Consider the following 26,866-nt stretch of genomic DNA (forward strand, 5'->3'; position numbering starts at 1 on the left):
GTTCACCATTTGTCACTCCTCCCCTTTTCTCACACTCATGTCAGCCTACCAGCCGACCATACACACATGCACCTCACTGTCACAGGCACATCTCTCATCCTAATGACAACTTAACAGGTAAGAAGGGATTTTTTTCCCTCACTCTATTCTCTTTCTGTGTCCCCTGTCCCCCCGAGTATTCTTTTTCATCATGAAACATTTGATTTTATCCAAGGAAGACATACTTTTAACTACCTTGAAGGGCACAACTGAAGCCGCACATCTGTAGGGATTTCATGGTTTAAATATTAGATGTGAAAGTTGCTTTGCATACAAATGTCTTCCAAATCAATACATGCAAATGCAGATAAGTCCAGATTAAATTCAAAGCTATATCATCTTATTGAAAGTACCATTTTGGTCTAAAAATGTGTTCATACTGAGTTTTTATTAAGTCTGATTGATAAGTCTGTGTATAGATCCATATTGCTTGAGCAGCCTTGAAAACATCTTTTCCCATAGGGACAAACTGTTTAATATTTTAAAAGCCTTGAAATTTTTGTAGCATTTCAGTGTTGTTGGCAACGACTTGTCCGTGTTTACACCAAACATGCTCTTATACAGAGAGGCTTCAAACCACAAGCTTGACTTTCTTGATTGTGAACACTTTGTAAAGATATGATCGGATGAATTCAAGTTACACCTAAACCGGGTACACTTAAACATATTAAGGTGATCTGTTAGCTAAGGGCCAAATGTAATTTGAAGTCTGGGATGTAACCATTGGAACCATGTATTGGCAAATCTATGCTAACAGCTCATGTGTAACACCTAATTAAAACTAATAGCCTATAACATCCGTGTGCTAACTCCTAACAAACTCTTACCCTAACCTTACCTCAATTTCTGGATTTATAATGGTCAGTTTTTATTATTTATTTAACTGTATTGTCATTTTGGAGGCTTTAGTTTGTGGTGCAGCTGTACTGGGGTAAAGAGGTATTTCTAATACTGTATCCAAACTGACTTAAATGATGTGGACAAAACCTAAGAGGACAATTTTGCACTGTTGTTGCTATTTTTTAACCTCCTTCAAGTTTGTGACCTCCTTTGACATCTGCAGGAAGAACGGGGGCAACAACCGCTTTTACTTCAGTGCCAACGTAGGCCCGAAGTCAAAACATCTGTATTGAACATTTGCACTACTCAGCATGAATCAGAATGAAGTCAAGTCACTTTCTCATTGCAACGGTGTTCATGTTTTAATGGCTTTGGTAACATTGCGAATGGGCCTCCATGCTCTGTGTGGAAGGAGGGGTGAAAGCAGGAAATTGAATATGATCACTGTAAATTTCTGATCTGTGCCTAATACGTCTACACAATCAAGGTGGATTCAAAGATATATTCATTGCTGTATCAAGTTAGTGGGCCTCTGGCATGCAGAAGGTATTCAAAATACCCCAAACTGACTAAAACACAAACTAAATGAATGCACAAGAATTCGCCCCATCAAGTGCCACCTCAAGAAGTACAGGCGCCTTTGGCAGCAATAACAGGCTCCAGTCTTTGTGGACAGGTCTGTGTCAGCTTTGAACCTCTTGTTGTTGCAGACTTTCCACTTTTGTCTTTAAGAAAAAGTGATCCAGCTCTGGTAATTAACAGTCAGGCCATGGCTGAGCAGCGTTTAGATGTCCTGCTACATATCTCCAAATAAAAATAATCTCCAAAATTGCAATTTTTCAGGAATTAGATTATACACTGCATTTTTAAAAAGGATCTAATGGAGGTTTTGTCACGAGCTTTTTAAAATACATTTAATTGGTTGAGAAATGGTAAAACCCACGGATAGACGTAGAGAATTCATTTATTTTGAATTTTGACTTATCCACTGCATCTCGTAGTTTTGGCTTTACTTTTTTTTAAACAAGATTTACAATGCTTGCTGCAGAAAATCTGCACAGCATGATGATGCTACACCAAGATGGGGTTGGTGTGCTTATGCTCATGTGCATTGTTTGGCATTTCCTATGAAGGCTAGAAAGCTAAATATTCATCCCATCAGGCCAATTAACCTTTTTTTCCACATGCTCTCCCGCACACATTTTTTGACAAACACTACCTCAGATATACAACAGTGGTTTTTACTGTGCCACGCGCTGTGCCAGTGTCTCCCCTCTCCACCATGGAAATGTATGGGCCTCTTTCTGGCCTCCCTCAATCCATAGCATCTCATGTAGACACTCAGGGCCTTGAGACTGACTATTATTTTTCCCATGATTGGTACTTCTGAGCGGCATTGTTGCAGATGATACTGGATACTACTTAATACTTTATTATTATTGCCACACAGCATCATTGGTGGTAACTGTTTTCGTACAGCATGGTACCTCAGTTCCAGTGCAAAGAAAGAGAGTAGACAAAAAGAGACAGGCAGCACAACGTTAACCGTTATGGTGTACATAAAAAATTAGCACATGAATGTGAAAATATATAGTTCAGTTTCCCAGCATATCAAGTAGCCCAACAAACAAAGCGATAATGGATTTTGACGGCCCTGCAATGTTCTTTTATGTTTACGGTGCTGTTTTTGCAAAGACATTGAGTGTGTGGAACATAAAATCTAGAAAAAAATATATGATATAATATAATATAAAAATATATATCGCCACTCAAATTGGTATCCAACTTCTCACCAAGCAGCCGCACTGATGAATTAGATGTGTCAATGAAAGAGAGTACATTTTCTGAAATCTACTATTTTGTGCTTTTTATTTGCACTTAATTTAGGACAATTTGTGTTACGCCTGGTGTCATTTCAAGCTGTAAAAAATAATACAATAAAATGCTAGCCACTCTAATATTTTTTTCCTATTTGCTTTATTACTTTACAGTAGTGTTAGTGTAATCATAGTCAAGTGTAAGAATAGAAAAGCACAAGTAATGCAGAGTGAGCACAGAGGTCAGCGATATCCATCAGCTTGGAATAATGAAATACATCATTCTAATTATAAGCAGGCAGACTGTGGGTAGATGTGAATACAAGATTTTGCCTCCTCACCGTTGATTTGATTTATTATGAATACAGCAATTGTAGTTAGATAGAATACAGGAATTGTTAGGCTGATACGTTTACGCTGAAAACAAGCTAAACAAATCCTTTAAAAACATTAAAGACATTTTTCTGAGCTCAGTTTGTTGCATTGTGCCTTGAAGGATGAACTCTTTTCCATTATGCAACATTTTCAAAAATAGTGATATAATTTGCTGGTTAAAGAATGGCATAGCGGCACACAAAACCTATTCATGAAGATAATTACTTATAAAAAAACAGTAAAGTAGCATTTAATAATTTTAAAGGTTAGGTTCATCTGCAGGTTTTGTTTTGCTGTCATTTAACATGAAAACTCTAATGATCCTCATCATGAATAAGAGTTGACCCTTCATGGTGAATAGTAATAATTGCACAGCTCCGGTCTTGAGCAACTCCATTTTTTGCTCTTTGCAATTTGACATTCTCAAATATCCTGATCTGTGAACTCCAGATTTATGTTAGAAAATAACAATAGAACAAAGGTGGATATATCACAAGCAAAATGACGACAATGTGTTATAACCTTTAGTTTCACTGGTGTTTATCTCTGGAAAAAAATCGTCTTGAATTAATTTTATTCCAATGAGTGCAAAAATGTGATCTTTAATGGCATTATTTATTTCATTGTTAACCACTCACCAGAATTATGGCATATTTCGTGCTTTAGCAGCCAATTCAACATTTATAATAGTATTACATAAATGTTTTTTTCCTAGTGCAAAAATATATAATATTCCTTTTTATTATAAATTTGCAACACTGCACATGTATAATCCATTATTATTATGAACACTGTTTAAACATTCCTAAAACTTGTCTCCTAGTTCACCTTCAGATGACCTCTGTGACCTCTGAGAGTAACACTTGGAAAAAATACAATAACGGAAAGTGTCATACTATTAGTATCATTCTGCGCCGGTGTGTGTGTGTGTGTGTGGGATATCAGACTCTATTACAAGACATTTACAGACTTTAACCACATTGATGGATATGATAGTTGAGTTGCCATTAATTTGAACTTTACTGATGCACATCTATAACATGATGCGTCAGAAAATTTGTAGCTGGAACACTATGCGTTCGCTGCTTATGAATAATCTCGTGTAGAGATTGTTTGGTCACTTTCAAACCAAGATTGATAACTTTCTTAGCTCTTTAATAGCTGAATTGTGGGTCTGGGAAACAACAGTACTACAATGTGTTTTAGATTAGATACCCAACTTTTGGCACATTTTATTGATCAATAAGAAATGTAAATTGGCAATGTTTGAATGCCCCTTGATATCCACCGTGGAAGCACATATTTTGAAACAAAAACAAGTGCCGCAATGTACTGTAGTTATTCTATTTCAATTTATGGACTTTTATGTGGCTCCACCTGTGGTGAAGACTATTGATTTTACATGAAAGAAGCCTGTAGCATCTTTAGAAGTGTGAAGAATTACATTCACATGTGAGCGCTACAGTGTCTCTGAAAAACTCTGGCCTGTTGTTGTGTTTTACATACAAAAGCTTCGTCAAGCTGTTATTTTCAGGCCCACATTTATTCTTTTGTAAAAGTATCAGATCTTGAAAATATTTTCAGCCTTATTATTTTTTAGTTAAATTAGCTAACAATACAGCCATTTTTAGAACTTTCCTGCAACCCTTTTCTGCACACTGTGTGCATTGTTGTTTGCATGTCTATGTGACTAAAACACTAATCCTCATAGGTGTCGTTATTGCATGGGATTCTGGGGACGTGTACCCGCAATGTTTTGAAATAGCCAAATTTGTCCTAATTACTTTTCAAAAGCATAATTTGTTAAAAATATTATGAAAAAAAAGGTTGAACCAAGAACTAACAAATAAGAATGCTCCGAGGAAGGTTTATTTGAACAATTAGTAAAATACACATTGGAATGTAAATACAGAAGAACCAAATGTTTACTGTTCGAGAAAAGTACAGTAAACTATTAAAAAAAATCCCCCTAGCCTACGGATTCAAAAATGACTCCAAAACATGCGCCGATCAGTAACTTTAACAAATTGTTGACAACGTTTTTTCTTATCTAAGTTTTCCATTCTCTCTCTGTGAATGTAATAACACATATGAGCTACATAAGACCAGCGGTTTATATATTGATTAAAATAAATTGATGTGAATTGGTGCCGCATGCACATGTAACGGTTACTTCTCCAAACAACACACACAAAGGAGGATGGAAGAATAAATCGTGCTTACATATATGTAGACTCATTAGGAATAACATCAAATGACAAAAGTTGATTTACTAGAAAGTAATGAAGAATACCAGAGAGCCTTACAGGATTACATTCCATTGATTTTTTTATATTTTGAATTGTCCTATGGCCTAAATTAGGTGCAAAAAGAGAGATTTCCACCATAAATTTGTGAGTAAAAATTCACAAAAATGGAGAGAAATAAAGTTTGACGCCCAAAATTTTCTGGCAGAGAACACCAAACATTGAAAGGTCTGTCTACTTGACACACCTCCCCTTTTTTTTAAGACGTGTTTTGGAATAAATCTCTTAAATTTAACCCCTCTTTCCTTTAACTGTATGTTTAAAAAAGGCATTGAAAAATATTGAAAAGGAATCTTTCACCTACTTCTTTTGTGATGAGCAGGTTGGTTAAATTTCAGCTTTGTCTGTTCAGTATTTCCTATACAATGATATATACAATATACAATACTTTTTAGCTGATGCTGCACTTGTTTGTGCAGTCTGTTACACCAACAGCATCAGCATAAATTGTCACATAATAGTAATAATAGTAATCAAGGGGGAATGAGCATTGTTTAGATGCCGATAGTCAACATGGCAAACATTAGCAAAATGTCCCGTTTTGTGCTTTGCGATATACGATTCTTCATATTATTCGGTGGCTTCATTTTTCCCTCATCCATTCAGTTACTGTCTTCCTGCCAGTCATCACTTCTTTTCTCAGTGACGGAAGACAGACGGAGAAAAAAAAGCAGAAAGAAAAAGTCCAGAACTGCTTCTCTCGTTCCCCCTCCTCTGCTCCCGCAAGTTTTCATGCTGAATTTGAGAGAAAACGAAAAGCGTCTCCCCCGTACACACTCCTCCGCGCTCCTTGCATGTTTTCATTCACACATCTTTTATTCAGTTAGTTTTCACAAGATTATATGCGTGCACAAAGTATGCATGCATGCAGCAGACACAGACAAATTAGCAGACCATGTTAGAATCGCCGGTATGAAGAAAGTGGAACGTACTGAATTTTAGGTACACATACAAGAAACCACTTTAATTAAAAAAAACAAAAACAAAACTTTCATTTCAGTTGAGGCCTCTGAGGGCAAAACTGAACTCCTTATTCGGTGGAGAACTAAACTTTGCAAAAAATGCACTTGAAAGGTTTTATTTCTTCCTCCCTTTTATTCCCTGCACTTAATTATCAAATATCTTGGAAAGGCATCTTTCTTTCCCCTAAAATATGCAACTAAATTGTAATGAGAAGGATTAAAACCCCCCTAAAGAGGATTTTTAAGTTGACACTTTGAATTCAACAAAGTAATCTCTATGTTTGGACAGCATGAACGATGTAAAAACAGCCTCAGAAATAGCTAATTTTGGTAAAAGTCTGAAGCTGCAAAATGTCACCCACTGTCAGAAAATGGCATGTTGTTTGGCTGTATGTGTAACGATATAGAAAAACACGAAATCAATTGTCTTCCTGGTTCTCAAGTCCGACTCAAAGCAACGTAGAGATGACTCGGATATCAACAGTGATAATACACTTTAGATTGGTTTCAGGGACATGTTTTAAAGCAGCTGAAAGTCTTTGCTTTGACCATGAGATTTAAAATATTTGCAGGAAGTGTAATGTAATGCAATGAGGTTATCTGTATGGGCCTAAACTGACCTCAAAAAACATTATTTATTATATCAGTATGTTATTGCCAGATTTTTTGTGTATGCTAATGTTGAGGTTATAGTGTCACACAGGTTGTTACCACATTATTATCTGTTATGCATGTTAATGCTGAGGTTTCCATCTGTGAGAAGTAGTCAGACTGTGTAAGTGACCTCAGCATTAACATCACCTACACACACACACACACACACACACACACACACACACACAAACTGGCACACGAACAGAGACGCACTTTTTCTCCATTTCTCTCTGTCCACTCCGGAAGGTGATGAAGTTACTTAGTTGAATTCAATTTACTACTAGTGACTGTTGTTGATGATTTATTACCAATAAATATTCTGTGTCACAAAGGTGATTTGTGAGGATGGCTTGCACGCGGATTGCAGATGGTGGCAAAGTCACGTCTCTCAAACAATTCAAGAGTCAAGAGTCCTCTAATGTCTTATATTCTGATGCACGAGTCGCAAGTATGTTTGTTTTGATGAGGGAAAATTGTCAAAAAAAAGACCTAAACTTGCACATTTAACAAAATGGGCAGCAGTCTGCTTGCATGTTTAGTATTAAGTTAACGAAGGACATAGTTTTCAGTTTTGGACATTTGCACTGTTGTTATGTATTGTCATTTCTGATACAATATCCACGCGATCTTTCGGATTTAGAAATCAATGATGTGCATCAATTCAAGTGGTGTATATACAATTTGGGGGCAGTGGCACTTCCTTTGAATATTTTTGTTTTGTTTTTTTACATTTACTTTGACATTTATAGTATTTACTCAAATATTTTCAGAGGGAAATACTGTACTTTTTATTGCTTTGTACTTATTTTTTAAAATAGTAATTTTATCTGATGACTGGTAATGTAGCCGATAATCTTCCAGATTAAGATGTTTATGAAGTAGGGGGTATGTCTTTGGTTTCTGCTTATCTAATAATAATACCATGTGGAAGGGTTAGACCAAGCATCACTTAGATTACTAAAAAAATAAAACAAGCTGCCAATATGTTAATAAGTCATTCATTTACCTTTTTAAGGATGAGTTTGATTTTTTTTTTGTTTTTTTACATTGTTGCATAACATTTTAATGCTCTTTTCACAAGGTAGTTAATATATTATATTGCTAGATGCTGGCACAGAAAATTGGATTTTTATTTTTATTGTTTAAAAGCACTAATGTTTTTCAAACTGATTGATGCTCCCTGTCTCGTCTGCACTAACAGGCCTGTGTGTGTGCATGTGTGTGTGTGTGTGTGGAGGAGGGGTAAAACATTATTGAAGTTGTATGACATAACAAAGGTAAAAAACACCTTAGTGGCATGTTAAAGGTGCCGTTATACCATGTGTGGTGGGCGAGTAGGTGGGGCTGCAGGGTGTTTAGAGGGTTCCCTGAACCTCATCGTTTGTCGCCGTCTTTCTTCCTGTTTCATTCTCTCTCATTTCCTGTCAGCTGACTCAGTCGGAGAATCTTGATCTGGTAAACATCTACGCTACTGCACACACACACAGACACACATGCACACACATACACACAAACAGCTACAAAATATATTGTAAAGATGTATACATGTATATTCACACACTCAGGTACACACTTACTTCCACACACTTACTTAAAGACATATATACATGAATTTTTCACACAAACACACTTATTTATTTTATGTGTTAGGCAGTCAAATAACTTAACTACAGTCAACTAAAGTTGTATTTTATATGTAAAGCTGATTATAATTATGTGTTTATTTCATTTAAGGTGTTAAAACTGCTGATTAAAAAGTTTTTCAGATTTAATATATTTTGTAAACATAGTAAAAAAGTATCGAGGTGCTTCAGTAACTCAACATCACCAGTGATATAGAGAAAGACTTACACACTGTGAAAATTAAACATTTGTTTTGTTTAAAAATGTTAGTGTCTGGGCTGCCTTTATTTTTAAATTGACTGAATTTGAGATAATTTTGTAAGGATTCAACTTTTCTTCTTAAATTCAGTTAACTTAAACATTTGACACAGACAAAACACTAACTTTTTTTTAGTTAAAAACTAATTGTATATTTTTACAGTGCAGAAAAAAGAACCACAAAAAGTAGCTTAGATGTATAAGAAAAAATCTGAGAGTTTACAAAGAAGAGAGAGACAGAAAACAAAGTTGGGCACACGGTGAGAAAGACCAAATAAGAGACAGAGAGAGAGATAAGGACGGGCGAAGAGACGGAAAGAGAGACAAAGAGATGGCGGAGGGGGCAGAGAGATAAAGATAGCTGAAAGGAGGGAGATCCGTCAGCGTTTGTTTCCTCAGGATGTGGTTACCACGACGACAAAAAGGCAGAGAGGCAGCATCACTACCCGCTGGTCCCCTCTGACACCTGCAAGTGTGTATGTGTGAGTGTGAAAGTGTGTGTGTGTGTCTGTGTGTGTGTGTGTGTGTGTGTGTGTGTGTGTGTGTGTGTGTACGTGTGTTTCAGTGAGTAACTGAGTGAGTAAATGAGTGTGTCTGAGTGTGTGTGCGTGTGTGTGTGAGTGAAGAAGACAGTGTATGCGGTTTGTGTATCTGTGTGTGTGTGTGTGTGTGTGTGTGTGTGTGTGTCCATTTCGCTTTATGTGTGTTCTGTCGAAGGATACACAGCAGAGAGAGAGAGATAGACAGGGTGATAGGAAGGACGATGTGAGACGCAGAAAGTCTAAAGGGGGAAATAATTGGGACAAACACTCAAGACTGTGGCGAGCGAAAGAGCAAAAAGAAGTCAGAGAGGATGATGAAGACAATCAGAAGAACAAACAGGACTCGAAAACATGAACAGAGGACAAACATATGTGAAAAGGAAATTAAGCTCCAAGGACTGGTAAAAAAAAACAACCCTTAAAAAATATACAGAGTATTTGTCTCTTGATCTCATCTTCCGTCGCTCTTTCTCTTTCTGACTCACTCACCGTCCTATTTAGAGCAGAATGTGGTTTCAAGACAGAGAGAAAGAAAAACCAACCAACACTGCGAGTCCAAGTACAAATTTAAGTGAAAATCTAGCAAGCGAAGTCACCAACAGCAAAAACAGAGAAGAAAAACAGAAAAGAGAGTAACGAGATAGCAATGGTTTCATTCAGCGTAGCATTCGCAAGAAAAATGTACCTTCTCTCTAGCTTTTTGGTAAGTGTGCATTCATTTTTCTTTAGACTATGTTGCAGACATTTCCAGTCACAAATGATAATCTTCCACCTATTTTTTAAATCTGTTTTTGAAGGTTATCAAATCCCAATGGCTTCAGGTGAAGTAGACTGTGTTGCTGTAAATGCTCAATAGAAATATCTATGCTAAAGACAGCTAAACTTTTACTACTACTATGCCACTACTTTAAACCGGCAATCTGCATGATTAATTTCAGGTGGTAATGTGAAATGTTGATTTGTAAGTTCATAAAGTAATGTGAAAAAAATTACCTCCAATACCTGCAATGCTCTGTTGCTACTAGGGGATTTTGGATATGTTATAACTCTTTCCTACTCTTGTTACTTGAAAGTGGCCTATTCTGCTCAGCACTTAATAACTGAATCATACCAGCAGTCATGGTAAAGGTGCATTACAACAGTGAGTTATGGAAGATACCCAAAGATGGAACGGGCCAGTTTTGCACCAAATTCTGTGACCCAGTTAGGATTTTTAGATATACTACTGCTGTAAATATCTTCTAATACATTAACATTTAAATTATATTATTCAAACTACAGTGTTTAGGTCTGTCTGCAAAGCACAAGTATCTCACCTGCCAATACTTGCAATTCTCTCTGGTCTTTGTTATGTAGTTAATCCTCTGTTGTTATAGACTCTGATGGATGATATGTTTCGGTATGGCGCACAGTGAAAGGACTGTTGAGCAGCTACTAGTTAAAGGTCCAGCGTGCGTAAAGCAGTGAGGCTGCAAATTTCAACCAGCTTATACCCCTCACCTTCCCTTTCCAAGTGTGTAGAGCACCTATGGCGGCCTGCAGGTAATTTAACAGTGTTTGATTTGTCCTTTCTGGGCTACTGTAGAAACATGGCAATGCAACATTGCAGGCTCCACAGAAGAGGGCCCATGCCCTTTAAAGAATAGCTCATTTTAAGCTAATACACATATGATTCTTTGTTTTTGGAGATTATACACTAATTAACACAATAATGTATATTAGCCTAAACACCATTTCTGTCAATAGAGGTCCCTAAATCCTACACACTGGTCCATTGGATCACTGTTAGCAATACTGCTAACAGTGATCCAAACAACTTGCCTATTGGCATTTTTTCTTGTTAATAGTCGAGTTTCCACCCAAATGTACTGCAAATGTAGTTTTTCAGATACTGAGTTGATAAATCAAGATAAGTAGTAGGTGATGCTTGTTCTCCAGGCAGGCGCCATTGCAGAAAAGGGTGCAGTGAGATGGCATAATTAGAAGAAAGCCGGTTAAACCTTAAAAGAAGGACACAATTGGAAGTATAAAAACAGACAGAACATCAGATAATGTATAGAAAGAGTTTTTTGACTAGTTTTACAGCTATGTGCTCCTGAAAGAGTTCTAGTGTCATTTGAATTGCACTGAGCAAAAAAAAAAAAAAAAAAAAAATCTACTCACCTGTCAGGACCTAGACCTTCAGGTAGCACAGAGCCTCGCAAATTATGCGAAGCCTCCGCCTCTCTCGTGTCAAAGCGAGTGTCAACATTTACAAATTTAATGAAGGAAAAAGACTAAGTATCGTGGTCATGAAACGAGATAACACAGGAAAATATGAGGGTAAAACGCTCAAACGGCAGACAGGTAAACTTGTGTTTTCACCGAGTTTCATGCCAGCAGTTACCGTTAGGCTAACAGTGACGTTTTGTGCTATTTTGCTAACCTAGCTAGTCATCTGTGTATCTTGCTTGCTAGCCACTTCCAGCGCTGCTCTGTGACTTTGTATTTGACATAAATGACAGTAACACGCAACTATTGGACTACATTTGAAAGCAGAAACGATAATTGCGTTGCGTGCACGAAATGAAACTCGTGCTTTCCTGTGAGCACTTGACATTGAATATTGAGTACCTGTATATGATTTAAATGTTTATTAGCTGGGCATACAGGGGAATACGGATGCTCACCTGTCAGTAAATAATAACCACCAAGTATTCTGCAAAGTACAAATCAGGCATGTCTTAAGTCCAGCTAGGGGGCCAGTCATGGTCTTCAGATAGATTTCAAACAGCCTGTGGCATGTCTTTCACAGTTTATTTCGCCAGTCACACAGTGTTGGTTAATCAAGCATGATCCTGCTGCATTTTTTCAGTTTTTTTTCTACTCATGGAAGGACTAATATACAGTTGTAGACCTGCACCAAGTAGGAACTAGGCAGACAGGCAGAACTAGTTTATTTTTACAATGAGGCAATAAACAAGCAAACAAACAAAGAGGCATAAAAGTGTTGACAGCGATGGACACCTCTTTCAGGAGTTGAAACCGTCATCAACAGACTATGAAACAGTTGCGATTTCTAATCTGTATGTGATTATATGATTACTAAAAGTAATACCATATAATACCAGAAGCAACTGGCCCCCAAGTTGGTTTTTTTTTTTTTTTTTTTTTTTTTTTACATATCCCTTGTATTAATAATACTTTGTTCTGGAAAATAAAAAAAAACAGTAATTAATAAATATTGTTTATTACACCTCATTTGTTTTGTGTAGGTCCACTTGTTAGACTGACAGATGGAGCAAACTTAGAGCCCCATGTATGCTTCACCACATGGTTATATGCCGTTGCAGTGTATTTGACTTTGTGTAGCTCTGCAGTTTTTTGCCTGTTGCTGTTGTGTTTGCAATTAATTTGTTTTTTGTTAATGTATACTTACATTATGTTTCTATATGTCTCTTGTAGGCACTCTAGCTACACCCAGTGAGCCATCATGGATGACCATTCACTCACCCAATCCTTTCCCAACCTCCACCACCATCGGCACCGCCAGTCCTTTCACCTCACCTTGCCCAGCCATCAAAGCCCCGAAGTGGGATACCTGTCCTCCCAGCCTACCCTGAACCCTCTGGAGCAATATGAAAGTAGAGGGGAGGAATCCACAAACTCCTTCCCGGCTTCAAGCACCTCCTCTGGAGGAAAGCGGGGGAGCAGTGGGGCTGACAGAGGCTTCCTAAACACAAGTGGTAGTGGTTTGGATGGAGATGCTAATTTGGGAGGCCATCTTGACAGAGAAACCGGGTTAGGCAGCCATTTCTCTGACACATGGTGTGGCAGTAGCAAAAAAGAGGAAGCTTGGGAGGACGGGGAGAGTTGTGAAAGCACTGCAGATGATTTTTACAGAAAAGACGATTGCTACGGAAACACAAATGATGTTTTTTACATGGTGAATTGTGGTAGTGAGGAAGGAGTCAGACGAAAACTCAGAGCAAACTATAATAATTTTACACACGTTAGCTGCGAAGCTAAAGGGCAAAGAGTTTACAACAGGGAGGCTAACGTTGGTCACTTTACTAAACAAACTACTTCCTATGACAGAGCTGCCGTGGGGAGCTTCAGCGACAGCAGTGCCGATTATTCAAGAGTGAGTGATAATTATTTAGGAAGAGAAGAAGATTATGGGTCCAGCTGTGGGTCAGGTGAAGATCAGCTTCAGTCAGCAGAGCTGGAGGAACACTGGCTGAGTGTCTCCCCTTCGAGTCAGACTATGGAGCGCAGGTGGAGAGGAACAGGAGACGCTTTGGCCTCAGGGTGTCTAACGCAGCGATCACCTGTCGGCATCAACAGTGGGACGTACACACAGAAACTGGACTCCTTCTCTGAGGCGTTTCTCTCCCAGCGAAAAAGGAGATTGCCTGTGATTCCGAGTGGGGACTCCTCAGGACAGATCTGGCAATTTGGAGTAGGGAGAGGAGAAGGTCCCGGATTGGTCAAGTCAAGGCACAGCTGTGCTTTTGATTCAGATGCCTACCTGCCTCCCTCCTCCTCGTCCTCACCCGCTCACCCCTCTCCTCCATCCTTCCCCTTTCCTCCCACATCATCTCACATCATGTCTTCAGTTCTTAGTCCTCCCCCCACACCCCTACCTCCTCCATCCCACTCGCCCTCCAAAATGGACTCTCCCAGTGCGTTCAGGGACACCGGACATTCAGTGTCCCAGGGGGGAGAGTCGCTTGGTACACTCCAGTTTTTCACTTCCCATCTTCAGTCTCTCCCGTCTATCCATTCCTCTGGGATGATTTGGAAGTTTCCGCTGCTTTCACACGGCTTTCCACAGTCATCAGGCGACTCTGGCATCATCGAAGGTGCCCTGAGACATTCTCATGGCAGTGACTATGGAAACAACGTCACAGGTAAGGCACGGTGTGTGAATTTTTGTGAATGAAAGTATGATAGTAAGAATGAAATTGTTAAAAGTTTATCCAAAGGGTTTCATGACTGGGACAGAAAAAAAGAGTGAAACAGGCTACTTTGGTTAAACATGAAATAATTTGAATGAACTTTATTTCCGCCCCTTTACGAAAAAAAAAACCACAGGTTGATACCTACATGTAAATTTACGGGACGTGGGTTTTTGTAGGTAAGCTTGTGAAATTTCCCATTTCTTGTATGCAAATTACATTTTCACTTTTTGTGTTTTCACACATAAAACCCTTTGTAGAGACATCTTTTGTATTCTTTAACACCATGTGAAAAAGAATAACGTTGACGTGATAACCAGCAACCTGTCCAAAACTACTGAATGTGTGCTTTGGCTTCATAAATGGGTTTTCACAAGAACTGATTAGTGTTTTCAAATAAGAAACCGATTCTGTCAGTGTCTGGTGGAGTAACGTTTTCCGGTCTACACTGATAACAGTGATGCGGCTGACTTTTTCCTGTCTTGTTTTGTCTGCCACTCTCAAAATGATCAAGCACTTTTACATCTCATCATGGAGCATTGACATCCATTCTTCTTGTCCCCCACCCCCTCTCATTTTTCCAGTCCCCCTTGTTCCTTCCCCAGAAGCGGCATTCGTCACTTCTGCCTCTCATCCTTCATCCCTCCATCCATCCAGAGCCCTTTGTCCCTCCAGTTCTTCATCTCTCCATCTTCCCTCTCGTCCATCTCACCTTTCCAGTCAACATCACGAGGCTGCAGAAAAAATAGCCCCTTACACTGTGACCCAGAAAGTAAAGAACGGACCAGTCACTATGAACCAATCGCAGCTACAGGTACAGTATAACACTTCAACAATTTTTCACCACAGGAAACAATTTGAGCAAATTTAAAGAAACATTGGCACTTGTGGGAAAAGGCTTTGCCTGTGTAGAGGGGTGGCTGAAGTGAGACCTTTTTTTTTGGCATCACCCTCCGTGGAGCCACATATATTTTCCTTGAGTTTCCCTGAGCAACTGAGGAAAAATGCATTGTCTTCCCCCAACCATAAATATTAAACAGTTTCTGGCTTTGATTAAATGGTCTGATTTTGGAGATTTTTAAAGAAAACACACCTTTAAAACCCACTTATGGGTTTTGGGGTTCTGAGGGTATTTAAAAAAAAAAATACAAAATACAACCATTTAAAGTTTAGCGTCCCTTTCCTAATCAAAATACACAATTTTATACCTTGTGCATAAAATATCTATAATATAAATATATATATATAAGTGCCTCCCCCATTTTGCGCCACTCCCTCCCTTCTCCCCTGAGGCCACTACAATCATGAGAAGAAAACAAATTTGATGCTTAATTTCTACTAGCTGTCTAGTGTAATTGCAGCCAAATTTTGTTCAGTTTTTTTTTTGTACTTTTGTTTCTTACCAAATAACTGCATTGTGTGAATTAGCATTCTTAGCATGTTAACATTTTTAAGACAAGAAAAATATACAGAACAAGCCATGGAATAGATACACAAAGACTGTTAGCATGTTTACATGCGGGACTAGGATTGTGGATAATGGTAAACATTATACCTGCATGTTATCATTGCCACTGTGAGCATGTTAGCTTGCTGATGTTAGCACTATGCTAATGCTGTACCTCCTCACAGATCCACTAGCATGGCTGCAGACTCTGTTAGCTTTTTTTCCTTTTAGCTCTCTATTAGTTAATCAGGAAGAACAATCCCGTTGACAGTTTGAACCTCCAGCTTTTGCAGGAAGTATCCAGGCCCTAATTATCTATTAATATCATACAAAAATGTGTAAGTATGGGATTAATGAGTTTATTAAGAGAAAAAAGAGGAATAATAAAAAACTTTTTTAAAAAAATCCTTCATGAATATCCACTGCATGTCAGAGGCCACACTTTCACAGTGGGTTTGCCAGGTTTGCACAATGTCATCACTCCTCCATCAACAGAGTTTTTAGGAGGAGGCGAAATTCGCTACAGCCGGAGAAGCTGTGCAGAAGCTGTGGGCCGACATGGTTGTTTGTCGAGAAATTACGATAGCTCCAACTGCATTTCTGCCTCTAAAACCACAGTCTTAATCTGGGTTTTTATTTTTAGACATGTTGAATAGGTGCGCTGTGTGTAGGAGACAGATTTGGAGTGGGTGACTGGCATGTTATTCACCTGTGAGGTGAGCGAGGCGAGCTGTTTCTCTTGCTTTCGTGCCAGGCTAAATATGTCATGGACTTATCTCTGTATTTGATACACAAAAACTGGAAAAAACATGTTAGGCCTCATTTTTTCGAGGACAGATGTGTGCAGATGCCTGCAAACTACCAAAATATTTGTCTGGTCATTATCTAAATACTTAAGCTTTTTGAATGAAGTTGTACAAGCATCACGTTTATTTTCAGCCTTTTGTGTTTGACTATGATGCAACCCAATGCAGCAAAGATTTTATCTAAAATTGTTTTTCCACGGGCTCTTACAGCTACAAGCTTCTCCAGTCTACACCGGAACTCCATTCCCCAGCATCCTTCAGTCCAGCAGAGGTCAGAGGAGGGGACGGTACACTCCCCAACCGCTCCTCAATCCAGTTCGTAGGGGGCCGGGGCTCTACTCCTCCATCTCTTCTCTGAATCACAGAGACGAGAACACAGTATGTGGAGCAGAGGAGGATGAGTGTGCTGTGTTACCGTAAGTAAAATGTTGAAAGCTTCTTTTTTTTGTAGATCCACTCTGTTAGGTAAAACTTTTTTCACTTTATCTTATTCACTTTCCAACTTTCTTCTTTCCCTCTGTCCAGGTATGTCAATATCGGCCATGATTTCCAGGCAGAGCTTCCTCCCTGCTTTGTGGATGTTGAAGGGTCAAGGGTGTGGTCACCAGAGGAGGTATCCCCTCGGGAACAGTTGCTTTGGAAACCATTAGACAAGCTGGAGGAGAATACCAAGTTACAGGACAAAGGTAAATGCTAAAATACAGCCTTCTAACCCCCAAATTTGAAGGGACAGTTCAGCTCAACATCCAAAATACGTGTTTTTCTTCTAACTGCAGCGCTCTTTATCTATCTAAATTGCTTTACAAAAATACATTCAAAAAACTCAACAAAAGTGTCTCAGAAATCATGACCCAGTTACTCAAGATAATCCACAGACCCTGTTGTGAGCAGTTTCAAGTAGGAGATATTTTCTGTCTGCCAAAATGTTTACATCTCACGCTGTTACAAGCACGAGCCTCTCGTTCATGAGTAGTTGCACACTTCCTTCTGCTCTGCAATACGGTTTGCAGGTGTAGTTCAGTAGAAAGAAAATAATTTCTACATGAAACTGCTCATAAAAGCTCTGTGGGTTATATTTAGTAACCAGGTCATGATTTCTGTAAAGAGACATTTCTGTTGAATTTTTCAAATGTATATCTTTTTAATAAATGTTTTTGTTATATTACATTCATGTGAAGGCAGACGTCTCTACGGCCAACATCTCCAACACTCAGCAACTTGAACCAAAACAATCTAGATTGAGAAAATAGCACTGCGGCTAAAGAGATAAATAGGTATTTTTGATTTGGGGCGAACTGTCCCTTTAAGAATAGACCAGCCTTAAAGTAATAATTGCACAGAAAATGCCAGTGAGTTCTCAGTTCTTCAACATTGCAGTGAAGGTCAAGGGTCAAAACTACAGCATCCAGCTGAAGGATTAATCAAACTGTAGTACTATAATGAAGTGTATTGTGGAGAAATGTTAGATAGCCCTCTGCTAAAAACGGCTCGTTTTTGTTTGTGTCCATGTACAGTAGAGAAGCTGTTGTCCATGTGTAGTTCCAGCTGTTTACCAGGAGGGGGCAGTAACACAGAGCTGGCGCTGCACTGTCTGCACTCCTGTCAGGGGAACACAATGGTAAGCAGTGACAGGGAGTAACAGTATTGTCTTTTTTTCTTTATACTTCACTAATTGTTTCATCATGCAGTCATTTCATCATTGCCATCATTCCTCCATCCACTGTGACTCACTTCCATGCATCATTATTCACACACGCATTCTCTCTGTCATTTCTTTCTTTCTTTCTTTCTTTCTTTTTCTTTCTTTCTTTCTTTCCATCTTTCTTCCTCACTCATTCATGTCCAGTTAATTCTCTTCAGAGCCATTGCATGCCTCATCTGTCTTTTGTCTGCCTCCTCCATCTCTCTCTCCTGTGCAGGTCACACTGGAGATGCTGTTGTTCTCTCAGCCCTCGCCAGCAGGAGACTACCACTACTCTGGTAACCCTCAGCCTTACTTTACCTCCTGGGTTTCCTATGCCTGATAAACCTGAGCAAGTTCTTCAAAAAATGGGAAGAAGGCAATAAGCAACAAAAGATGAAATGACTAATAAATTAGCAAGAAGTAAAAAGTATTAGAAAATTACCTATTTTTATTTTTAAGGAATAACGTTTTTCATAAAACAACAAAGAATTTACATGAAAAAAGTGCATAATAATAAAATAATAATTTTCTAACATAATTTCATGTATGTTATTATGATTATTATACATATAGTTTTCCCCAGGCCTTTTTCTTTTTTACCAAGACATTTTTCCCTAATTTTTTAAAAATTATTCTAAACCTACTAATTTCTTGAAATTTGTGAAATATTCCTTACCAGGTTGCTCATAGCATTGCCCCCTATGTTTTTTAAAAAGAAATTATACCAATTTTCTCAGCGTAAAAAGGTTTAAATACTTGTAAAAGGTGTCTGAAAGCAGCAAAAGAAAAGTGATGTCATTCCAGGTTTCAAAGGGTTAAAGGCTTAATCCTAAATTATCACCTGATATTCAGATCACATTTTGGCTTATGGGCTCCACCTGCTACTTTTGTCATATTTAGCAAAGACAGAAACAGGTAGAGACGTTAAATGAATTAAAATATGTTGCAGTGAATGAAATTTAGTGTTTCTTTACAGAAACCAATAGTTGTCTGCTTGTCAAAATGTGAGTCAGCAAAGGAGTCACCATTCCCACTGTATGTACAATAGTAGCCTTTGTAGAAGCCTAAAGTTGCAACTTTCATCGCATGCCAACTTCTCTCTCTCTCTCTCTCTCTTTCTTTGTTTCTTTGGTGCATTTAAATCCACCATGTAAAATACAGAAAAGACATTGTTCTGCATACTAGTGTTCACTCAGATGGGTGCATTTCTGTAGACAGAGGTGCTATTAAAGGTTTTGGGCCCCCCTGACAACAACTAAACAACATTTTGGATGTCTAAAATCCCTGGTATGTTCCTGGACTCCCCTCTAGCTCTTAACCCCCTGAATGGCTCCCTGTTGTTTGATTGTCTGAAGGTTGCTGAATGTAGTTTAATAACGTGTGTGTGTTCTGGGAAACTGTGTTTTGTGTGTAAAGTAGTAAGTCAGTCCTATACATGTATTTATCAACTGTTTTTCCCCTTGCCCTCCTCTCTCTCTCTCTCTGCAGGTAGTGATTGCTGGACAGACAGTGAAAAGAGTCTCTTCAGTGCAGCTCTGGGAACTTACGGAAAAGACTTTTCGCTCATACAGAAAATGGTATTCATTGCTTGTGCTCATACTGCATTTATTTAAATGTTTTCTTCTTTTTTGTCCTAGCTTAAATGTGACATGTACTTCATGTTTGTGCATCGCTGTAACAATGCACATTCTGGTGAATTTTGTTATCAGATTTAGTTCCATTTCTGAAGGTCAAATCAACACATAGAATTGAAAATGGAAAATCACATTGTGTGCAGGATCACTACAGAAAGGTGAAGTGAGGACTGCTCCTTTCCTTGCCTGTGGTCTTTTGGTTTTTGGTGACACGCCCTGCACTTCACAGGGGAGAGCAGTTGTACAACAAAGTGCACAGATAAAAGTGCAGTCTTGATAAAATCTCACGCAACTATTAGAGCATTGAGAGTGCACCACCGCCTCTATCACACATTGTGCACAGTGAAAAGGGCCTCATGTTGCAACTTGATTCATGAAATTATCACTTGCAGACTCACTGAGTCAATAAAAGACTGGGTATGTCTGTTAATAGTGTAATAGCGCAACAGAATGTGTCAGCCTTATTATGTATTTGAGATGTGTTGGCTAATATACTTACAATAAAGCTGAGGCAGATATGGAAAAAAGTTAGATTTTTGAGTTCCACGTATTAACTATGTGTGTTTGTGTCTGAATGTTGCAGGTGAGGCAAAAGACCATGTGCCAGTGTGTTGAATTTTACTACCTGAGCAAGAGGCTCCAGGACAAGCAGAAGAAACAGAAGGAGGAAGAGAGCAGAAATGCAGTAATGGAGCAGCAGAAAAATGTAAGAAACACCTGAAAGAAGCAGTTGGGAATTTAGTGTTCAAACTATCACTGATGTTTCTTTAGGATGTATTTTATGATCAGCCTTTTGCTTTAGTTCTGATGTTCTCCTTTTTCCAGTTTTTATTGTCGGGTGGTGATTTATCTGACAGATATTACACATAGAATAGAATAGTTGTAATAGAAGTCTTGTGTAATCAGTTTAGCCTTACATTTTTACCTTGTGAGGAATGCAGCTCAACAAGCCAACCACAGCATGGTTGCTTACAATTGGTCCTGTTTTCATAGATACCGCCCATCTGTCAGCCAGTGGAGAGACAGTTTGGACTGGAGGAGGCGGTTCCTGTGCCCTCATTGGCCAGCTTCTTCCCCTGCAAGCTGTGTGGCAAGTGAGTAAGACCAGTCATTCTCTGGGAAGCTCCAACGCAAACTCTCTGTATTTGCCTCCGGGGAAAGCTAACAGATGGTTTACATTTTGAGGTCTTCTTTTAAAACTTGTTTTCCCTCTGCCCTTGTTCAGGATGTTCTATAAAATAAAGTCCCGCAACGCTCACATGAAAATCCACCGCCAGCCTCAGGAGGATTGGGCTGACAGGCGGCTGCAGCACCAGCTCCTCACCCAACGTCTGGCTCTCAGTCGTCCCACCAACCTCATACCCACCCCAGGCAGTAACCTGCTCCCGCCCCAGGCTCTGACCTTCCCCTCCTCTGGCCTCGCTGGAACGTCAAACACCAATGCAGACAATATCCTCAACTCTGTTACCAATAGCAACACCATCACTCCCAGCAATGCCAGTGCCCTAGATACAAATGCTGTGGTAACATATAGCAACATTAGTGCTTCAGACTCTCATGTCATCACCAATATTGATGGTGGTGACTCAAATCAAAGAGCACCCACCACTGTCTTACCTTTCCACCAATCATGGGGCTCATTTGGACATGCCCCTGATCCCACTGCCTTCTACTGCAACACAGAAGGGAAAGAAGGAGCTGGGACAGTAGCGGTAAAAGAGACAATCAACTGGCAGTAATGTTTAAAAGCCCAGACACACCAAACCAACATCAGAAAACTAGCGGTGACATAAAGCCCCCTGCTGTGTCGCCTCGTGTAGCCTGCATCTCTGCCAAAAAGTTGCACATGAACACACCGCAAAGACTACAGCCGACGGTCAACCAACACGTTTGTTCTGCGCCTGCATTAAAGGAAATATTTCTTCATACCAGCAGACAGTGATAGTCTCTAATTGTCATTTAAAAAGGGAGTCAGGAAGATTGTCTTCACGCTAGTTAGCCTGTTAGCACATTAAGAATATAATCCACTGTTGAAATAAAAAAGTATATATACCGTGTGCCAGTAAACAACAACACAAACTATTAGGAAACTTTTCTGCTAAAGAACTCCATGGCTAAAAAAAACAATCTTAAATAACAAGTTTATTTTAACCTCACTCCTTCTTATCTTTAGCTGCTTGTTTACTTCCTTTAGTTATGTTTCTCTTCTCGTGTGCTGAGCTGAACTGCCAATCGGGAATTCATTCACCGAAGGACTTTGATTCAGCATGTTGAGTTGGCCGGAAAAAAGCAGACTAGCACCTCTGAGGTCCAACGGGGCAGGTGAAGGATGTACTGTGATCGCCAAACATTGAACAATAGCCAGCTGTCGGCTTGGTGTGTCAGGGCCTTAACTCGCTCAAAAGCATTACTATCACAGAAGTCTGACACGCATCCAAACTATGCCTTGTGATTCAAACTAGATTTCATTTCAAAGTTCAGAACTTTTTTCAAATATATTTCAGGAAAAAAAATCTTCATTTTTGTTTGGTTTTGTTGTAAATCGTGAATGTAAATGTGTTATATATTTAAATGTTTCTTAAGCATTTAAAAATTTGAATAAAATCTGTAACCTCATGCTAGTTTTTGAATGTTTCTGACTTCAGGAAAACCCCAACCTGTTTGCATGGATTAAATAAAAAAAAAGATTTAACATGTTGATTTGTGAGCTTTAAGGCAGGTTTTGTACCTTTGGAGAGAACCATGCAAGTTTCTTGTGTTTCCAGTTATCGTGCTATGCTAAGCTAACTGACTTCCAAGCTGTAATTTCATATTTAAAGGTACACATAAGAGTGGTATTATTTATCCTTTGGCAAGATGCCCGAACTATTCAAAACATTAGACTTACCCTTTAACTCTCCTGCAGCCCTTTCACGAAGTGAAAATGAGCCAAACTATCCTCTTATAGTCTGTAACTCACAGTGGTCCATGCAAAGATAGGCAAACAACACACACACACACACACACACACACACACACACAAACAGAGAGAGTTGGCACAGCCATTTCAACACACAGTTTGTTGAAAGGTTTTGATATAACACCTTAATGGGCTAATATTGACCTTGGTAGACCATCTCCTCCCTTACTGCTGTCTGAGTACTTGTGTGTCCAGAACTGACCTGTTGATGGTTAACTACAGAGTGTGTGTGTTTTGGAGAAAGTGTCCTGGAAGATGCCAGACAGAAAAAGACACACTGTGACTGTGTGCGTGGAGGTAGCATGTACAGTATGTTTGTAAAGGAGCAGCCCTGATAAATTCAGCTTGAGGCTGATGTAAAATGAAGCAAATAAACAAAAAGACAAATATTGAAAATCCAAAAGATACATTGACAGCATCCTGTCTGTCATTATGTAAACAAATTATCCAGGATCTACAAGTTGACTCTTCCTCGTCATGTTTACAATTCAACTGTACTGAGTGGTCTGTTACACTTGCCCATCCAGCACTTCAAGTGAATTGCCTAAGGTGGCCAGTATAACTTGGTCCCATATCTTCATGAATGTTACTGCCACTGTGATGGTGATAACAGTATTTGTATGGGTGTGGCTTGGTATATATGCCTGTTTGTTTATGTATATCTAATGGACCACATTTTGCTTAAAAGTAAACCTGTGCATGAACAGGTCCTTAATGGCTATGTGGCTGTGGCATGCATGTGTTTGTGAGTATGTGGTGTTTACCACGTGTGTTTGTCCCTGATAAAAGTTAACAGCCTTTAAAACGTACCCTCCCCCTGACAAAAGTCCACTTTGTCTAGCAGTTTGCTCTCTTTTCTCTTTCTGACGCCGATTCTTTATAACACCCCACTTTCCGCTTCTGTAATATAGAGCATGAGCTGCAACTAGACAACAAATGTGCTCAGAGTGTCAGATTTGACCTCTTTTCTTGCTCTTAATAGTTTCTTCCCAGAGCTATGATAAGTAACTGTCATTGTAAACAGTCTTACACAAGTATGATAAACAAGTATGAGAATATATTGGGGTGTTTTGGTAGGTTGAAACGTTACCACACGAGAACACGTTGTATGTGGTTTAAGATTTAATTCTCATACTTAAATTGGAAAGATTTAATTTGGAACAGTTATAGGGGGAGTGGCAACCAGCAACAGTCCTGAATGTTATAGAGAGAGAGAGAGAGAAAGAGAGAGCGACCACAAGCACGTAGATAAAGGGGGAGAGGGAGACCAGACCAATGGGGTGAGGGCAGGGGGGAATGGGGAAAGAATAAACAGAGAAGTTACTGAGCAGTGGCCATTCACCTATTCATGATGAGCAGTTCTTTGCCAGTTGACTGAGCGCAGGCCCCCCACCGCAGCCCATCCCTGCTTTCTCTCACTCGCTGCTTTTCTTTTTCTCCCCCTGAGCCAGTGTGGTATCAAAAACAGCTTTTTCAGTTATGTCACTGTTGTGACAGGGATATAACTCTTACGCATGCCGTACCAATACAGTACTGTTATTGTTTGCAATACTGGCAATCAGAAATAACTATAAAAGTCCAAAGACAGAGTTGCAAATAAGTATAAAGGACAGCAACAAGTGACAACATAATGTATCTTTTTTTTGTTTGCATTTAATGCATCTGTACATTCTGTTAAGATATCCTCATCTGATGTACATGTAGGCCTAATCCCTGACATGTTTAAAATAGTTATATTAAATAGTAATCTCATACATTGAGTAAAATTAGATAACATAATTAATAGCAAGTAAGCAGAGGTGGGATCAATTCATTGTTTTGCAAGTTGCAAGATTGTTGAGACTTACAAGTCCCAAGTCCCAAACTTTTAGATTTGAGTCCTATAAGGCATATTATGTTCTTTAACAAATGCAATGCCAATATTAAAATTACAAAAAATCACAAATGATTTCCAAAATTTGCATTTATTTGTTGAAAACTTCCTTAGCTGTAAATTTAGCTTCCTTTAGCTCTTAACATGAGCTTAGCATTAGCTCGATAAATATGTAAATAATAGCATTTATTAATATTCTGTTAATATTAGACCAATTTGGATTTTGTTGACCTCTTTTTTATATGTGAATGAAATTATCTTTGGTATAATTTTGTATGGCACTCAGTAATGTAAAGTCAGGTTCTCTCCTGCACCTTGATTGGATTTGGTCAGATTGGTTGAAACAAAATGGTTCGATTGGGGAATTAAGTGTCTAATTGCTGGTGAATTAATACCATTAACATTATCTGAGTCAGGAAATGAGGGGAAATGAATTGATTTGTGGCTCATGTTTGGAATAAGATACTTCTTAATCTCTTGGCCTTGGGGAGGGTTTCAAGTATTTTCAAGTTAAAAGGCTCAAGTTCAAGTGAAGTCACAAGTCATTGGTGTTAAAGTCAAGTTACAAGGCTTTTTTAAATTTTTTTTTTATTTTATCAAGTCAAATCCAAAGTCATCAAAATTCTCAACTCCAGTCTTACTTCAATCCAAGTCATGTGACTAAAATCCACACCTCTGCAATCCCTGCATGTGTTTAGTCTAAACATAGGTTTTATCAGTGGCTGCATGTACAATAGCAGGAATTTCCTCTTTAGGAAAATTATTGCACAAATGGGAGTCAACTCTTATGTCTTTATCTCACTGAGAGGTAATAGCATTAGCATTAAGAATGCTCAGAGTGCAAACTAGCTCTCATTTAGGGACACTAAAAAATAATTGTGGAAATGAAAAAGAAACAGCAACTCAAAGCAACTTGCAATAAATGTGACACCTAGCATTGTGATTCACTCTTGTTTCAACTTTATAGCAGTGCAAAACTATTTCCTCCTTTCACTTATCTCCCGAGGAGGAAAATTTAAAGCTGTAAGAACTTGCTTTTCCCTTCTTTGACAAATGAGTTTATATGAGAACTAAGTGTAAAATCTTATCACCTGTAAGATACTGTGCATGGAGGTCAACCACTGTCATTGACACAGTTGGAGGTTGGGCTCTGTTATATAATAGTTGGCACAGCCATTACATTAATATGGAAAATTTGAAAGAAAGCATCTTTAGCAGCGCATAAAAGCACAGCTGGTAAAATGTGCAGTAGCTTCTGTAGAGGTGTTCTCAGCTGACTTATTTACATACCAGGTCAAGACAGGCACTGATTAACATTTTATAAAGTCTTAGAGCAAGATAGAGGCTTGATTTAATTGTAGCAAATGTGAGGTATTTTTCATTCAGAAACAGGTAGCAAAACCAGGTGGACACTGTTCTACTGCCCCCTGGAGAGGTTAAAGGTCACTCCGATGATAAATATTGACCTTTGCCAAACAGTGTCTAACCCTTGTGCACCCCTTTAAGTACACAAAATGACAACAGAATTAATATTGAGAGTCTGTTACACAGGGACGGGGCCCATAAAAATTCTTTTTAGCAGGTCCAATGTGGCCTAGCTACACCAGCACCGGTGATGTAACACTTGCACGCTGTGGTTAGCCCACTTGGCATGGCAGAGAGCACTCTCTCTGCTTCTAAAGGAGGTGTGTGAGACGCTGTGAGAGCATGGTATTAATCACAACCTTTAAGAGGCGGCTGGAGGAGAGGCAGAGAGAAAAAATGAGCGTGAGCGACGGAGAAGGAGAGAGAGAGCAGTGTGATGAAAGTTCAGTGAGAGAGGGAGTGTAAGGCAGTCAGAAAAGAACAGCTCTGTAAAAGATAAATAATGGGACATTTGAGCTGATCAAAAGTCTCAATTATACTACAACTAAGATTAGGTTTGTGTCTTCTTTGAATCCATCACTGATTGTCTGAATCTTTTTTCCCTTGCCATAACTCTGGTTGATTTTGAATTCGTCCTCTTACAGTATGAATGTCATTGACACAGACTTCATTATCTGAAACCGATAAGAGAACACACAAGAGTTGGGAAATAATCAAGTATGAGTGCTGTACCTGTGTCAAC

At 38.9% G+C, this 26,866-nt stretch overlaps 1 protein-coding gene across 4 annotated transcripts; it reads left to right on the forward strand.

Annotated features, from left to right (window-relative positions):
* On the forward strand, positions 1–22,543 carry LOC121962317 (uncharacterized). Of its 4 annotated transcripts, none has more exons than XM_042512554.2 (11): positions 1–117; positions 12,861–14,308; positions 14,941–15,170; positions 16,820–17,025; positions 17,135–17,295; positions 18,124–18,227; positions 18,529–18,589; positions 19,782–19,870; positions 20,511–20,633; positions 20,921–21,021; positions 21,153–22,543. In XM_042512554.2, exons 2-11 carry the CDS (start codon positions 12,889–12,891, stop codon positions 21,664–21,666), a joined length of 3,009 nt encoding a protein of 1,002 aa, XP_042368488.2. In that variant the 5' UTR covers positions 1–117; positions 12,861–12,888; the 3' UTR covers positions 21,667–22,543. The 4 variants fall into 4 exon arrangements, with proteins under 4 accessions (XP_042368488.2, XP_042368487.2, XP_042368490.2 ...); XM_042512553.2 differs by lacking the exon at positions 1–117 and adding an exon at positions 9,397–9,817; XM_042512556.2 differs by lacking the exon at positions 1–117 and adding an exon at positions 9,842–10,119.
* Positions 22,544–26,866: the final 4,323 nt, after the last annotated feature.

This window comes from Plectropomus leopardus, chromosome 23 (genome assembly GCF_026936395.1).
Source record: "Plectropomus leopardus strain MGB_pleo_1.0 chromosome 23, ASM2693639v1, whole genome shotgun sequence".
NCBI lineage: Eukaryota > Metazoa > Chordata > Actinopteri > Perciformes > Serranidae > Plectropomus > Plectropomus leopardus.